The sequence below is a fragment of the Nesoenas mayeri genome (genome assembly GCF_963082525.1).
Source record: "Nesoenas mayeri genome assembly, chromosome: 1".
Taxonomy (NCBI): domain Eukaryota; kingdom Metazoa; phylum Chordata; class Aves; order Columbiformes; family Columbidae; genus Nesoenas; species Nesoenas mayeri.
The window spans coordinates 113,005,049-113,023,453 of record NC_137541.1 but is presented as its reverse complement, the minus strand read 5'-3'; the positions used below and the strand labels follow the sequence as shown (position 1 = coordinate 113,023,453).

The following is an 18,405-nucleotide window of genomic DNA, read 5'->3' as shown; positions in this document are numbered from 1 at the left end:
ATATGAAGTTTCTTATTTCTATTTTTAAGATGAATTGTGATTGCTCTGTAGAATTTTATTTGCAGAAAGGAAAACAAACCACTTTTTTGACCTTGTTTCAGTCTCTGGAACGTTTAATGAGACATCCAGAAGATAATCGCAATCAGATTCGGGAATTGGCTCAGACTTTAACTGATGGTGGAATTTTGGATGAATTGATCAATGAAAAACTTGAGAAGTTCAACACTCGATGGGAAGAACTTCAGCAAGAGGTATATTTAATATTGGACCTGTCTTTCCATGTCTTTCCACTGACAGTCTGGTACCTTTTAAAAAAAAAAAATAAAGAAAAATAAAGAGGAACAAAAAAATATTTTGTTGGTCTAGTTCCTAAACCGCAGGTGTGGTGGGCCATTTGCCATTTGCCATTAGGTAGCAAATCACCACACAGCTGCTCACTCACTCCCCACCTCTCCTGGTGCAATGGGGCAGAGCGTTGGAACAGCAAAAGTGGGAAAATTCATGGACTGAGATAAAGACAATTTAATAAGTGAAAGAAAAAAAAAAAAAAAAAAGAAAGGAAGAAGCAAGTTATACAAAACTCATCACTCACCATCAGGAGACTAATGCCCAGCCAATTACTGGGAAATGGCAATTTTGTAAGAACTACCTCCAAGCCCCTTTTATTGCTGAGCATGACTCTATACAGTACAGAATATCTCATTGATCCATTCAGGTCAGCTGTCCTGGCTCTGTCCTTTCCCAGACTCTTGCCCACCTCAGCCAACTCTCTGGGAGGGCCAGAGTGAGAAACGGAAGGCCTTGGCACTGTGCAAGCACTGCTCAGCAATAGCTAAAAGTTCTGTTTTATCAGTGCTGTTTTGGTCACCAGTCTAAAGCACAGCAACGTATAGGCTGCTGTGAAGAATATTAAATCCATCCCAGACAAAATCAGTGCAATAGGTAACCCTAAAATTCATGCATTGAAGTGACTGTCTAGTTGCTTTTGTGTTCAATTGCATATTAAGTGATGCTTTCTATAGCAAAACTCTTACTGAGAAGCAAACTGTTTTTAAAATTAAAGATAAAAGTAACATTCTCTTATAGATGTATTCTCTACTAAACAACAGCATGTTTGTATCAGTGAAAGATTTCGTAAAGACACTTCAATATAGAAACATGTTTAGCACTAGGAGATTGAAACCTAGCAATATGCTAGATTAGCGATCTTTGTAACAGCCAAAAATCTTTTACTAATTCTTTGACAGATCCCACTAGTGGGACAGTGTACTTTTTTGCTGGTAAATCAATTCAAAACTATGATACTTGTGCATTAATATTTGCCTTTAGTACTAGGAGTTTATTCAACATATTTTTATGTGTACCAATACTAGTTGTGTATGTATGTGTATAATATCAGGACCAAACAGAATTCATCAAATAATTTTAAAATGACCAAAGGATATGTAAGAAAATAACTCAGCTACTAGTACTTTGCTAGTAACAGAGGTGGGGACAAACTCTAAACAGAGTAACCGTGCAAGACAGTGGAACAAGAGAGTTAAGTTATTATTTTTATATTCAGGGCAAATACATGGAAAATGATACTCATGGAGGACTTCTGGCTTCATATATGAATTTGTAACTTTTGAGCTGACTATTACTGTTCAGAAGGAAAATCTTGGAGCTATGAAGAGAAATATTAAGATGATGTCAGATCTAGTATTTTGGAAAGATCTAAAAGAAATTATTAGGGAAAGACCTAGCAAAGGACACAGAGACCTTCTTTATGAATGGAGCCAGAACATGCTCAAAGATGAGCTACAAAGCCAGTCAAACTTACTCGATTTTGATCATATAAATGATGCAGAAGTGAAGATTTTTGGAAGCAGCTGTGTTAGAATGATATCAGTCTACCATGACAATGATAATATTTTTGCTTCTTTCGTAGTGTTTGAAATGTTCTTGAAAACAGTGGAAGTAAAAACACTACAGTAAAAATTAAGGAAGCATCCTCAGCTGTTCTGAGCTTCAACTTGAAATATGGGAGGCAAAGAGCCTGGTTCCCTCTACTAACTAAATGCTAGTAGTTCTGGTGCAGTGCAGACATTCACATAGTCCCATATTGCTTGGCAGTGTCATAATGGAAAATTAAACATAGCAGATACATTCCATGGAATTCTTCTTGGTATCTGTAATTTTTTTCCTGACTTGGAGGAGAAAATTGTGAATATACAGACAGCTGCCAGTGTGTGAAAACTGAACTTTCAAATAATCTTGCTGAGTGATAGATGAATCATATTCAGTCTTTAAAATAATAGGCATTAAATCAAAATTCTTGCCTGCTGCAGGGGTTAAATGTGGAAAGCACAACATGAAGATTTGTGAAATTCTGGACACAATACGGATGAGTATATAAGCAAAATAAATTAGAAAGGTATTCACTGCTTTCCAATTTAACTTAAATAGAAACAAAAGGCAGAGAGAGGAAGCCCCTCTACCTCCCTCCCCTGTCCTTGGAAAGCTTGACCTGATATTTGGTTGTCAAATACTAATGGTGAGATTTGTATATGAATATAAGAACTGTAAAGAAACTGTTTCAATTGTGAATTACTCGGTCACACTACTTCTTTTCTCTATATTTTCTACAACAGTGTTTTATTAATTTTTCCAGTGAAGTCTCACACACCTTTTTCATAGATTGCCAACACTGAATTTTCTGCACTGTTTGCATAGTGCTGTTGAAATCCAAACAGCATGCACTCTCCTCGCATAAAAATACATAGCAGGCGTATAACACTATTTAGCTTGTGTTCAAGGTCACTTCTACTTCAGACAGGCTAATAGGCTATCCTAATGTGATGAAGTTATTTATTTTTATTTGAATAATTGTACAGGTAATTACCAAGGCAATAAGTGAAATATTTATTCACTGCTAATAGAACAGCCTAACCAAACCACTGCCATATGAATGATGCTGCAGGAAAATGCAGCACTGCTACTGAGATAGAGATTCATTTTTAAAGGCAGATAATGGCTTTATGTTTATATGCCTTATCTCTTTAGTTAACAAAGACTGAGTGTGTTTAGTTTGCTTTTGAACATCTGGGGTTGGTCGATAAGCAACATATACCCTATCTGTACTTTTCAAGGACTAATTCACTTACAGCTCTATATATTGGATCTAAAAAACACTGCTGCCTGAAGAACTTCAAGCTAATATGGCAAGTGGTTATCATCCCCTGTAATGTTGAAAGTAATTTACATCCTGCCCAGCAAACTTCAAAAATGTCAGGTGGATATTCTTGAGACTATGCTTGCAAAAATACTTCATAAAACATTATTGCTCAGATGGGCTTTACACTAGATTCAATTTTTATTCTTGGGGACTGTCTCTTAATTTCTTTTAGGACTCCCCTCAAGATTACCCTTTGATTCTTTAAAAGAGCACACATTCATCATTTGACACAGTTTATCTGTTTTGTTCTCATCTCAAGAGGAGAAAGAATTCATCATGCCTCATCTCCACGTGATTGCTTTGAAGGCTTCTAAGAGTCTTCTGAGGCACTGTCAGCAGTGATAACCTAAAGAAATAAAAAAGTGCTCCTTGGTATAGTTTCCAGTTTTGGAATACAGTTGATCAAAGATGAGTATCACTTTATGGCTGAAAGGTCAAATATTTGTAGCCACTTACTTTAAAAACACACCATGAAATATTACTAGAAATTACAGAAGAATTAGTTCTAGCTTGTAGGATATTAAAAATTCTAAACAAAAAGCAGATATTAACACATTAACAATTTGATGCAAAATGTATAGGGATGTTGTAATACAGGCCATTTCAAAATGATGGACTCAATTTGAAATCACCGTGCTTTGAAACAGGTCCATCTTTTTGGAACACCCTTTACATCTGAGATGCAACTGTTATAACACCAAGAATCAGGTTAAATTTTAAAGTAATTTAAATAAGTTAAAAAAGAATTTTAAAGTTACCATTTTCTGACTTTTGCTCTGGAGTAACATTTCTCAATAGAGAGTATAACTGAGCCAAAAAAGGGTTGACATATTTTTGCCTTTCTTAACAGACCCCTTTCCATGAGCTGTAACTTATAAGCTGATTAATGAATTTTCTTCTGCATTTTAAATAAATATACCCTGTAGTAAAAGCACCATCATTTTCAAAAGGTTTTGTTGTATTTTTCTCCCACAGCACAGCTAATGAGTACTGCCTTAAAAACAAAACTCTACTTGGTTTTAAGCATAAAACTCTAACCAACATCCTAGTAACTGCATGTGTGACTAATGTCATTAAATAAATGAAATGTATTATTTAAAGAAAAAGTGGCAATGTCTATAAATATAGCTTTATAATATTCAACATCAAAGAATGAGCTCCAGTCACAAGCAGAAGTTTCAGCATCTCCAGCTCTCCTTTCTCCAGCCCCTCAGTGCAGCTTTTTTCTTCATATGGAATTTTATATGGGTAATATGCAGCATTTCCATTTTATGCATTTACCATTGATCTTTGTTAAATTGTAAACAGATTTATGCAATACCACATATCATAAAAATCGAATGTTATGCATAGTCATAAAAAATAACTAAAAATCTATAAAATCCTGTAGAGACTTTAATAAAAAGTTCAGTCCATAAATACCTTTTTCTTTCTCTTTCATTCGGGTAGTGCCTAACAGCAGATTTTTTTGTTTCTTTTTATTTTCCTTGACAGACGTCAACATTTCACTGGCTCAGAAATAATTAAATGGTTATTATCCTGAGATATTCTATTTAGCGATTAACTGTCAGACACTTCCCTTTAGAGACCAAAGCCTTCAGCTTTATCAACTATGATCTGATAGCAGAGCTAGAGCTTCCTGTTATGTTCCCAGATCCATTTATACAGTGCAATGTTAAACTATCTATTTCTTCCACAGATGAACAGAAAAACCATAATCTTCCAGAGAAAACAAAAAAACAAACCAACAAACCCCAAAACAGTGTACACACACAAATTAACCACAAGCCAAAACAAACCTCGTAAAACCAGAACATCATAAATTAAAATATTTTTGTATTTTAGATACATAAAATTTCAACTTTCACATCTTTTAAAAATCTGTATGTACAGATTTTCCCACACACAGACATATGAGTTTTAAGGACAAATTTGAAGCTCAAGTTCACAGATGTAAGTGTGTAGTGCATCTGCCCTTTTTGTACAGCTCTCTAATGCTTACATCTGTCAGTAACCCTCTTTTCTACTGAAGGAGAGGAAGAATCCTCTTCCATATTGTGACATTCCCCTTGACTGAACTGGTAAGTATTCTGCAATGCCAGTGATAGTGCCAGGGACCTACTTAGTGAACAAGATTAGGTTTTTTTGAGTCAGGTGTTATGCACTGAAGAAATAGCTTGCACTGCATGAGTGCATTGTACCTTTTGTAACATTATTGTGAAGACTTTTTTGTTACATTTATTGTGTGACTTGAACAGGGTTGGGACAGAGGCTTGAGTTTAGGGGAGTGTGCAGGATGGGGTCTGTTCCCAGTAAGCAATACAAACAAAAAAAGTTAAAGCAGCACCCGTTTATATCTGTGAAAATCATCACAACTGTGAAGATGCCATTCATCTAAACAGTTCACAGTTTTTGGAAAAGATGTACTTTCACCTCACTTGGAAGATGCAAAATGTCACACAGATTTTCAGGCTGTAACCAAATTCTCTCTGAGGACAATGAAAGGAGTATATTTTGTCTGTGTTTGTATGTACCTACTGACTTTGTGTACATACAAAGATATAACAAACATGCATATACATTTATCAGACTTTACATTTGTTTGAAATCCAGCCATAAAATTTCTGTCAGACTCAGGTAAGGATTTGTTGTAATTCTTTCTAAATTGTATCTGCTTTAGTATTTGATGAACGAGTTTGGGAATGTTTTCATTTTTCCAGTTGTATTCTAAAACCAGATTTTGATATATAATTTCTGCTAATATCAACATAGAGATGACAATTTTTCAATAACCACATATTTGTCATACAGGTTTAAGATTTTTTTGTGAGTTTCCATGCAGTGATAACTACTTTGTTGCATGCACGCAGGCTGCTCCTGAGGATGGCAGCAAATTTGTCTGTACCTAAGCAAGAGCTAAGCTGCAAATAGTAGTTAGCATCTGACAGCATTTAACAAAGGTTCAAAGCTTCAAGTATTATGGTAAAAGTAGTTTTTCAGAAGGACTTAGCACCAAATTTGTGCCCAGTATATTGAATTCTCCGGAAAGTGAAGGCACTTATTTTAATGACTGATACAGTGTTTTATTTTAAATGGTGAGCTGTTCTGAACATCAGAACGCTAAAACCCGCTGATTGAATGGACTGTGCATGTGGATTAGTCCTACCAGTTATGCAATGAGATCAGTAAAGGCAGAGAGGTTTTCTTCCATGCTTCCAGGAGGATGCCCTTACCTGGGTGCTGTAAAAAGCTAGTTACCATGTTTCTGATCTGTGTCTTTCAATCTACTGTATAGTGATGCAAATGAAAAGGTTGACAGTGACTGTATCTTAGCCAGGCTTACAAATTAGTCGTAAGGAGTGTCAAGGTAAATGGAAGCCATGTTTTTTAACTGCCCTGCTTTGAACAGGGTGAGAATCTTTCAAAATAAAATCTCAAATCAGATGAAGGTAAAAGTCATTTAAGTAGCAAGCCTTTGTACTGTACTGTGATGTTACTGCAGTTTTATGCTTCATTTGGTATTGTAGTAACACTTTAGTGGCTCAGGTGCTTCCAGTAACACTGACAGCATGGGTCTGATATGTAAAGCTGCTCAGTTCTACAGAAGGTTCCTGGCCCTGGCAGTGATACAAGATTATCTGATCAGCTCTTTTTGAAATAGCACAAAGTAGCTTACAAACACAAATATAGTAAATACTGATTGGATCACTATGCTTTAACTAAGTAGAACAGTTAGCAAGAATGCTCACAAGAAATAATATTTTTTCATTCATTAAATGTGAAGCTCTATAAGAATCTGAGCTCTGTGAAGAAGGTACAGATATATCAAATATTCTCACTGAACTGCTGAGAGATATTTTTGTTCAAGGCAAGAGTTTCATAATAGGTATGAAATCAAATTAAAGATGGCTCATGAAGGAGAAAAAGTCTGATTTGACTTGAAAAATGGAAGGACACCTACCAATGTTGTTTAAAAAGTGGTTGCCTTCTCCCTTCTTTAATTCATGTCAAAGAAAGTCACTTCATTCTGTGGTCAACAGCATAGCTAGGCTTGTACAGAGAAAAACTGTATTGCATTTTAGATTGTTGGTAATTACTATGTGCTCTGTATAAAGCATAAACTCTGCTAGGCAGAAGCTGTAGTCTAAGTAAAATCCGAGTCCACAGGTGGACATGACAACCCATGGAAGAAAGTACCAGGTTATTTATTACCTGGTAAATACCATATTAAACCATTACAAAGAATAGTTAAAACTAACCCATATATGTCAAGAGTTTAAATATATGTGTGGTTTAAGGACAATTTGGAAGGAGAATTTATTGTTCTGATTCAGTAAACCATAACAAAAATAAAAGATTGTGTAAAAGGTGGTGGTAGGCAACCCACAGTGGCACTGGCACTGGTGGTGTAGAAGCACGAGTCAACTTACTATGCTAAAAGAGACTATGGTTAGAGTGATAACAGGTTGGGCAAGTCCACAAACAAGACAAGACAAGACAAGGTTCTGTCTCTCTTTTTGTCCAGAGTAGGCATTGCCTCTGTTCCAGACAGCTATTTATACTTCATATAAGATTGTTCCTTCTCAAGAGAGTCTTTATCCCTTTCACTTACTGAAGTGGATTGTCTCGGATGGGATTGTGATGACAGTAACCCTATTCTCAGTAAACAAAATCTCTTGAATTATATAATAAGATTAGGAGGAGCGCTATGCCTCAGAATGAAAGACTGCACTATCGGGATGGTGTTATTATGCAGCTTTGCCAACTTTCTCTCTGTATAGGAATCCTCAATGCATGCATTTGTGTTTCAGGATCCTACATTTTTAGAACTTGTCTATGCAATCTGGGGGTTTATTTGTTTTTTTCTTACTGCAAAGAACTGAATGGGTGGCAAAAAGATGCGCAACCTATCATACAAAAAGGTGGATGAGCACAAACCAAGAGTACTGGTTTTGATTCTTAGCCTGCATTTTTTGATTTAAAAGAATATGGGATAAATATACTCTCTTCATTATTACTGTGAATATTTATAATATTGCCTTTTATTTTTAGGCTGTGAGAAGACAAAAGACCCTTGAACAGAGTATTCAATCTGCCCAGGAGACTGACAAAACCCTCCGCTTAATCCAAGAGTCTCTTTCTGCTATTGACAAACAGCTGACAGCCTACACTGCAGAGAGAGTTGATGCAGCGCAGGTCCCTCAGGAAGCACAGGTAAGTTATATACAGGTTGAACTGATGTGCTTACTGGTTTTGTCAATCAACCAAAGAGGGTTTGGTTGTCTCTTAGCCTCATATTAATAATGGGGATTTGCAACATGATCAGCGTGAAAGTGCAAGTAAATTTTAGGTAGGATTACTTTGAGAAGTTCACGCTAATCTTCTAGTGAAGTCAAATTTTCTTTCTGTTTTATATTATATACCTGTCCAGAAGATGTAAAGAACTATAAGTGCCATGGAAGTCAACACAGCAATTTTAAAACAACAAAGATAAACATTGTGGCTCTTTAAAATCCGGTTCCCATCCTAGAAAGAAGAAATTCATCATCTTCACTACTCTTAGATGGCTCTTTTACAAAGTTGATTACCTGGCCTAGAGATTGTTACTAAATTATTGAAACATAGACAACATTGTTAATTATTTAATGATGCACATAAATGTACTTATATTTCAATTCTTACTGCTCATGTAAGTTTAACAGAAACAGCTTTTCCTGTTCTTTAGAAACGGTTTATTCAGCCTTTGAAATAAAAATGTACACATAATTCTCATTTTTAGTCTTTCTTTCTTCTATAACATCTGCTTTACTGCAGCTTTAAGATTGTAAGAATACAAATTAAATAAAACCAAACATTTCTGGTATAAAGTTATTAATAATTTACAATATTATGTACAGCAACTTTTCTGTAAATTCCACCTATATTTAGGAAGTCATATTACAGAAGTAAACAAACAAAGAAGTCTACAGGGAAATTGAAAATGAATGGTTTATAATTATTTTGGAAGAGGCATTTAATTGTGGTTTTTTTCTGGCATGCCTGTGGAATTTTAAATAGTTCTAAAAAGTGAGTGTCTTGTATGGAGTAACTTAGACAATGTTAAATATATTCAGAACTGTATATATATAGCCCTGAAAATCATGTCTTCTCTCCTTTAGAAATAAAGGTTTTCATGTCTTTTGAATTAAAAGGTAGATAGATGTACCTTTCAGTCACTTTGTGTGTGTTTATACGTACATGCAGATATTTTTGTGTGTGTGAATTAAAAAAATATTTAGAAAACAGGATCAGATTTGCAGTCATCTTATTAAAAAATGGATTCTAATTTATTTGCTTCTAATTATGTCAGTATAAGAATAGGATCAGGATGGTGCTTCATTTATCCCATGAGCACATCTGGTTTATGTGCGTCCTCAGGTACAGTGCTGGCAAGGATTACAGACTCTGTAAAGGAAGTAATTCAGAACTTTAACTGAAGATGCACAAAACTCATCAAACCTTAATTAGCACACTTCAATAAGAAAATATGAGCCCAGTATTTTTGAAGAACTTGTTTTTGTTCTTGAGATTGTTCTTGAGATTTTATTGTCTGATTGTACTATATTCACTGTGAGAAAACCAGCATAGAGACTTCTGAGATTTTCCCTTTTATATTATTATTTTAAGATGCCGGTGGGATCTAACAAAAAAAGAAAACAAAACAACAACAACAAAAAAAAGATTTAATGCAAATATTGAAGTTCTCTGAAGTTCAGTCATGAAGTTCTTTAAAAGTCTTAAAGAGAATAAACAATCAATTTTATGTGGGTAAATATACTGGGTCAATCCTTTAGTGAATGGCCATGCCAATCAGTGGCAGGATAGGCACATACTAAATGGCCACATCTTCAGTGGAGCTTCTACTGGCACAGCTCTTTGACAGAGCAGAAAATAGTTCATTCATATACAATAACAATAGTGTCTGCACAGCTGGAATGGGAATCTTTCAGTCGATGGTGTTTGTTTCTGGGCATGGGTCAGTTTTGTCCATGCTGAGCGATTTAGCAAACCATTCAACAGTATGTATTGCATTTCTAAAACAACATATGGGAGAATTTATAATCAGAAAGCTGTTGAGGGTTTGGGAGCTCTGTGTGTTTGCTTCAAAAAATCAAATCTGTTTAGAGCATTGATAGGAGGAATAATCTTTGGTTCATGTGATTGGAAATGAACCTGAGAAAACAAAATTATATTTAGCTCATCTGTTTAAGTGAAATGATCAATTTAGTTTATTCGTGAAGTTGACACTAAAAAAAAAGGGATGTTAAGTATGTGTTGTTGAACTCCTCTTTTGGATCATTTCGTGAATGTAAATTCTGTGTGGTTCTTACTCCACCATGTGGCACTGAGAATTTAATGCTAGAGAGACTGCCAGCCAACACATTTTAAGTACAACTAAAGAAGCTGTATTCAGACAGAACAATCTGACAGCAACTACACAGATAAATCAGTTTGGGTTCCTCAAGGTGTAGTGATGAAAAAAAACTGGAACGAGGTAAAGTTTAAAACAACACTCCAGTAGGAAAGATTATTTACTTGTGTGTTTGATCTCATGTTCCCAACTGAAGTCTCTTTAATTTCTCTAAATTTATCATGAAAATACAGGGAAAAAAGTCGTCATCACAGGAATTTGCCAGTTACTGACTTTTTTTTCAAATACCCTTTAACTGACAGTTAGAAAATAGTTCTGTACTGAAAATATTACATTTATATGACAAAATATTTTTCAGATAATTATTTGTAGATTTGTTATTAAATAACTTCTGATTGGCGAGAGAATCTCTACTTTGTGCTTCTGTTTAGTCTGAGAGATTACATGGGGTGTTTTATATTATGAGGCAGAAAATACACTTACTTCACTTCTCAACTGCATGTGACAAGTCATTTGTTTGTTTTGCCTTTAGACTTATGTAAAATACAATGTGGAGAATAAATGAACAATATTGTGTTTCTGATAATACTAAAAGTAATATACTTTGCCTTTTCAATAAACTCCTTGAATAATTTCCATTTTGTAATGATAAGCACTACACACCTGACTACTTTCTAGGTGAAGATGGTTATTAATCTGTTATTAAAATATCATTGTGCTATGTTCAAGACCAAAGTTAATGTGATGTTACAGTAGCAGAGTTGTTCTATTGTGCAATGTGTTACTTGACAAGAATAATGTCGTGCTTCATTGGCTTCAGGCTAATATTTTGGGACAAAGAATTCACAATTGTCAACTTAGTAAAATGTCTAATGTTAAAGTTATTTACATTTACTATTCATCTGATGGAAATTGTGAGAATTTTTTTTGTACAGACATGTACATCAGTGGTCAAAGAGGGAATCACTGGGAAACCTTATTCAGAAGTGTAAGCTTACATTTGATTATGTATTAAGTTTTAATATCTATGCAAATTTTTGTACTATACATGTTCTCACACGTTATACATATCCATAGCATCTGAACACTGCATTAACTGTGTTTAATCTGCATTTGTCATGTCCAGCTTACTCAGTCTTTCTCTATCAGTCATGTTTTTGTTCTCTGAAGATTTACCTCTCATTCAGACTCTTCAGTTAATGCTTCTTGAAGAGTAGTGTCCAAAACTAAGTATGCTGTTCCCACCTTTTTTTTGCAAAGGAGTGATATCATTGGCACATATTGTTTTAGTTCATTTAAGATGGGTACTTCAACTTCCTTTTTCTAATCTTCTGGTACTTTGTTTACCATTTCAGAATTTGCAAAAGTAACCACTAACAGTTCTGAAATTGTTTCAGATAGGTTTTTATGTTTGATAGAGTCATAATATTTCCATTTATGAAGATTAACCTACCAGAATGCTCTCTATGTTTTATTTTCTCCATACATTAGGCTGAGAACTGACTCCTTAGGTGTTGATAGAAATCATGAAAATAAGCAAAACTTAGGTTAAACTGAGCACCATTCTTGAGAGTTGTTAGGCTAGCTAAGTAATATTTAGAGAAATACAAATCGAAAAACCTTATACAACTAAGAGAGCTGGCAAGCTATTCTCTGCAGTTCAGGAGAGCCAAAACTGTAATTCTCGTCTAAGAGTTGTTGTTGCTCATTCTGAGTTCAAGCGACATCAGGGTTCTCTGTCCCATCTTGGAATGTGTTGATATATGTCTCACATTTTTCTCCTTCTGAATTTATCCAGCTTTTGAGAACTTATCAATTGCTGATCTTGGTGGTGTAGACAATATTGACTGGAAAATGTCATGGAGGATAATGTGCACTGTAATATATATCTCCCGTTCTTGAAGTAGCAGAACCAACAGGGTCTTCTTCCTTCTTCAGGAGCAGACATTAGATATGAGAAGTTTCTCCAAGTTCTGGGGTGAAAAATGGTATCTATGACCTGCCATGAGAAAGCAGTTTCACCAGGATATTTTCCAGAATGTCCATCAAATGTTTTTCTAACTAGCTGTTATAACATTAGCTGGAACTGTCAGCTGTTTTTGTAGTGTATTCCTTTCAGTGTCACTGATACTAAAATCTGTGTTTGCATATTAGATATACACTCCATCTAATCATCTTGTCTTTTCAGCCATTATTCCACAATTTTAGTTCCATATATATTACAGGGTTGCATTTTTATTCACTGGTTATAAATAAACCCCTTCCTGCTAATTAAATACACAAGGTTGGGTTTTTTTGTTTGATTTTTTTTTAACCCCTCAAAAATACTCTCCATTGTTATGATTTTGCTGGATATTCCTGACTGGCTTTTTTTTTTTTTTTTTTCTTGTAAATCTAATGACCGATTTTCTAATTATGGTAGTAAACATTGATTGGAAGTGGCATATAATCAAGCCTTCTAGTTAAATTTTCTGTTGCAAATAATGTTACAGAGTTTGTTTATATGCCCGGTTACCTTTTCTCTAAATGCTGATCTCAAAGCAAGAGATTGCAGTTAGGTTTGTGACAATTGCTTTTGGCTTTCATTTCTCTGATTCAAGGTAGGAAAGGTTTTTTCAAGAACTGGCTGTACTGCCAATTCTCTCTTCTTTGCTGTCAACAAAGCAAGACCCTCCGCATTTCACTGTTCATCTTTTTTCTAAAAATTGACTAGTGATTAAGAGAGATAATGCATTGTGTGCCCCTGGGACTGAATTTTTTTTGTTCTAGAAGTGATCCTCATGAGAATAGGCACCATCAGTGTCTTTGGTCTTGTAAATATAATTAGGCTTTATACATTAGTTTATATATATGTATATAAATAAAAATCTGCAAATTAATGCATTTTCTGAAAAAATTCCAGTGATGGAAGATGAGAATCCATAACCTGTAGGACACAATGTAGGCACAGTAGTGTTTATTAGTTAGATACATTATATCATTATGTTCTAGAAATGAAATGAAGACAATCTTTACTCTTTATTAAAAGACAAAATATACAGGAACCATTAAGAAAGGCAGAGGTGGGAATAACAGAAATGGAAAAAGAAAATTAATGTTTTCTTGTGGATGTTTAGAAGCCATCAATATAATAATTAATGAATCAAAATGGACAAAAAAGTTAAAATGGTCATATTGAAATTGAATGAAAAAGGACATCATAGGCAGGTGTTATAAATGATATCTATTCAGGAATGGTTTCATTTTTCTGCCTGTGCACATCAGTGGCAAATAAAATTAAAAAAAAAAAAAAATCTTACTGTAATCCTTACTGACTTTTATTTTAAGCTTTGCCATAGTGTGTTTGTTCTCTCTCATTCTGCATTTTGATATCAGAGTAGGTGATGCTTCATCTCTGTCCTGCAGAGCAATTTAAAAAAGGAAAATAGGACAAACTCCATGCAATGTCCCCTAATACCTAATTGCTTAAATACTAGTCTTATCTGTACTGTACTGTTCTGACCTATTCAGATAAGAACTGCTCAGTTATACACTTTCCAGGGTGACTCTGAGGTTGAACAAAGTAAATCAGAAAATACAAGCAAAAATCGCTTAATTGATGAGATACAGAAGCAAACAGTTGAAATACTGGATATGATATATTATGTTTTTCTGACATTCAGACTTGCTTCTTCCTTGCATATACAGTTGTGACTTCCAAGACATCAAGAAATTATTTGCCTTCAGGAGCTAACTAGTGCTCAGTCACTACCAGTAAATTTGTCTGTGTACTGCATAAACACGGAAAATAATCCTGCTACAATTCTAGTACACTTCAAGGGGCAAATTTTAAACTTAGACGAGGAGAAAATAAATATTCCAAAATAAACTATTAAATAAACCTTCTCTCCTGGATTGTGATGTCCTTTTATTTACCGTCTTTGTTTTCTCAAACTAAAATATCATATTTAGGTTTGTTTTTTTTTCACTTGCTCCAAATACTGCTGGCCATTCAGTAAAGAGCCTTGGCAATGAGAATTCAAAATGTGAAAAATAGAAAAAATACAGTTACGATAATTTTAAATTAAAACTTTCATCCAAATCAGCAGTTCTCTGTCACTCATTTCACTTTTACAAATACTTTGCTTCAGAAAAATATTTTGATTCTCTAAATTGTACTGGATCATTCAGACTCATACACATGTTTGCAATTAAGTTTAATAGTGAATTAACAGTTTTCTGTATTTTTGTAAGTTTTTTTCTTAAGCTTTAATACATTTTGCAATATAACTTATGAAAAACTGCTTTCTATGTGATGTAATATAGAAGACATTATAATGTTATACAAGTTATTATAACCAGGTAATACCCCTATAAAGTAGACAGCATAAAGTGTATGCAGGTTTGTACTTAATAACCTGTGAAAATTAGATTTAAAATACCTACATATTAATTTTTACTTATAATCAAACTTTAAAGGAACACATTGTAGTTTAAAAACCCCTTTTGTTAATTTGCATAATTTTTTGTTGTCTTTTGAGCTACACAGTTTTCATATTTTACAAGTTACTGTTGTGTAAGATGAATGTGTGTACATATATTGTGACTTATAGCTAGTCTTTAGAGTATCTGAGAAATGCTTGTATACCACAGAAAAATAAAAATGTTAAATCAAAAATCCTTTTTCATGGAGGATTAATGACCTCAAATATCTTCCCTGGTAGAAACATACCTTGTCTTGTTCTCAGTAGTATTTGTCTAGTAATTCTGCTAATAACAGGTTCTCATTTTCTATCCATCTAAACATAAAAATACGCGAATCACTCTATATTATGTTGTATCAGTATACTTTACAGGAATATTTTTACGTTACATTGCACTAGACAACACTGCTTAAGTTAATTCTTTCTTGTAAGGTTGAACCAATGGTGAACCAATAAGACAGGTATTTGTGTTGTGATGATATGATCGCACACTGGTTTTGCAGAAAGAGATAACCAGAAAAGTATGTTACGAAATGGATTAAATTAGTGTATTAATGAACTACGTGTATTGTACTGCATGTTTCAAAAAGCTGGACCCGGTTTGAAATCACTCTTTCTCTGCAATGATGAGCTGCCCATGAATGAAACTCATGATTTCAAAGTGCAGGCAGGGCATAGAGTTTCCAATGATACCACTAGATGCCTCTCCCAGTGCACAAGGAGCCCCTCAGTCAATTTTTGTGTAGTTGTAACATGTTGTCATCATGGAATATACTGCTTTGAATCTGGGTCTGTTTTTTTGAAACACTCTGTATACCATTTTAGATATAACTGTGAGATGAAGATAGTGTTATACATCTAGGGTACTTTGATCAGTTTCCTCTCAACTTGCTTAATGATACTGTGAAAATACGAAACAAGAGTAGTGAAGCAAGTCACTTTCCTGTGAATTTTTCTTTTCTATGATTATTTTTTCATTTTCTTCCCAACAAAAATAGTTGTTTCCTTCAGAAGAAATAAATCTATATTTTTTTTGCCTACAGTTTAAGCACAATTTCCTTAGGAAAACGATGTCATTACTATGACATTGTCACATTTATAGACATTTGAGCAGGAGAAGGTTTCATTATGATCAAGATAAACTGAACTGAATAATTTACAGGGTGTTGAATAAGTATTTATTTTAATTATTTCATCTAATCATCCAGTATATAGTGTAGTACTTCTGTTTAATATCTTTCAAATTCAACTGTTCCAAATAATATTAGCGATATAAACATTTTCTTTAAACCCTGCTGATTAGTGTCTTTGTTTTTCAATAGAAAATACAATCTGAATTAACAAGCCATGAGATTAGTTTGGAAGAAATGAAGAAACGAAATCGGGGTAAAGATGCTGCTAAAAGAGTGCTTTCCCAAATTGATGTGGCACAGGTATACAAATTTTATTTCCTCTCTTTTTCCTTCACTCACGCAAACAAACAGCATGAGTAGCATTATCACATTTAAATGATTTTTGAAGTCTTGTAAATTGCTGGAATCCTCAACTTCATTTTGCAGTTAGTTACACAGTGTAGCTGAATGTTATGTGAGGTTGTCTTTCCTTTTGTTCATTTTGGTTTCCTTGTACAAGAGACTAACTTGATGTCACCTTCTTTGTGAATTCTGAGAAACTGTTGACAATAATTTCCTGGTCAGCTTTTTGCATACTACAAATTTTTACTCCTTCTCAATTGTCTCGTTTCCAGACTGACTAGTATGTTAAATCATACTGAGACCTTAGCTTTTATTATCCTTTCATTCTTCTTTATACATTTCCTATTTTTACAAATAGTTTCTTGAGATGAGATGATCAAAGTTCCACACATTATTCAGGCACAATATAGCTTTGTACAATGACTTTTATACTGTGACAGGTGTTTTCTTTTTTTTGTTCTTGATGTTCTAAATTATTTCAAATTCCCACTTTGCTTGTTTGGCTGCTTTTAAGGATTGAGCCGATTTTTTAAAAAACTGTTTGGGATTAATATAAGTATACAATGTAACTGTTTTAGTTCTCTATTACAGCTCAGTTGAGAGTGCTAATAGATAATTTATATCTCACTTGTTGTATAACAAACTTAGTATTTCTTTTGTGATGTGCATTACTTAATTTTGGGGTGAATTAAATATAATTTGCTTTTTTTTCCTACAGATCCTCAGTGTTGTGCAATCCCTCAGTGACGCTTCACAGATGGCTTTAATTTTCTCTGCCATTAATACAGTCATTCTCTCTCTTTTCTATATAATTTTTAATGTATTGACCAACACCAGTTGTAATAGATACTGATGCGCCATTGCAAGCTTCCCACAGGACTTGTTACAAGAGGAAGAAAACCTGATTAAGTATGAACTTAGTGTATGCAGACACACTGAAGAAAAACAAGACCACTTATTCCTACCCTTTGTTTCCTATTTTTATTCAATTATTCACTTATTTATCTAGGGAAAGACTTCCCTTCTTACCCTGTTGGATCTCAATTTCATTAAGAGTGTTTAATGAGGAAATTTTTTGGTAGGAGCTGCTGGAAACCTACAGAGTTTTCTGTGTTACCCAAAAACTGTCTTCTGCTCGTGATTCCTGCCTCTTTCACAGAAATCTGATAGATATGGGAAGCATTTTTACTAATGCCTACATACAGGCTAATCCTATTCCTTATTACAGTTCTTCTCAAGTTTTTGTAGTACAGACAATACTGTACTGTATAAAGAAGATTGAAGTAAAAAAAAAAAAAAATCACAAGTGTGTTTGCAGATACTGAGTTCCTATTTAATTATTTATCAATTTCTTAGTGACATTCTTTCATTTGTTTGTTTCTTGGTGTTTTTCTTTTTTCAAACAGTAGAAAAACTTATTCTACTAGTAGTTTGCTCTGTACTTCTACAGATAAATTAGTTCTTATTCAAGTGGATAATTAAAATGCCCTTTCTTTGCTTTGTTCTTAATTATTTCCCCTCCCTCTGAGGTTAGGATCATGTGAGCAAGCAATATAATTAATGCACAAAGATAACAAATTGTGAAAATTGCAAAATTAGAAGCCATTTTCTGCCTTCAAATTACTTTATTTTTTTTTTACTCTAGGTTATGCTATTTTAAATTGAAATGGAAATCAATTTTATACTATAAATCTCAGGGTTTGTGCTAGACCTACTTACATCCCAGCCACTTTATTTGGGTTTCTTTGGGAGACTAAAAGACTCACTCCTCTTACCAAGAAGCAGTAACACAGTAGAGCTGATAAGTGTGCACTCTAGAATGTTGATGTGTTATGCTCA

The 18,405-nt window shown here is 34.0% G+C and overlaps 1 protein-coding gene across 5 annotated transcripts in view; it reads left to right on the top strand.

The window, feature by feature from the left end:
• Positions 1 to 18,405, top strand: part of DMD (dystrophin) — a gene marked incomplete at both ends in the record, with an annotated part of 1,256,016 nt that overhangs the window by 555,162 nt on the left and 682,449 nt on the right. For all 5 annotated transcript variants that reach the window (XM_080362523.1, XM_080362521.1, XM_080362520.1 and 2 more), the window contains 3 exons: positions 102 to 251; positions 8,270 to 8,431; positions 16,414 to 16,524. In XM_080362523.1, the coding sequence (XP_080218649.1) occupies positions 102 to 251; positions 8,270 to 8,431; positions 16,414 to 16,524 (423 nt within the window). The remainder of the gene's footprint in view (positions 1 to 101; positions 252 to 8,269; positions 8,432 to 16,413; positions 16,525 to 18,405) is intronic.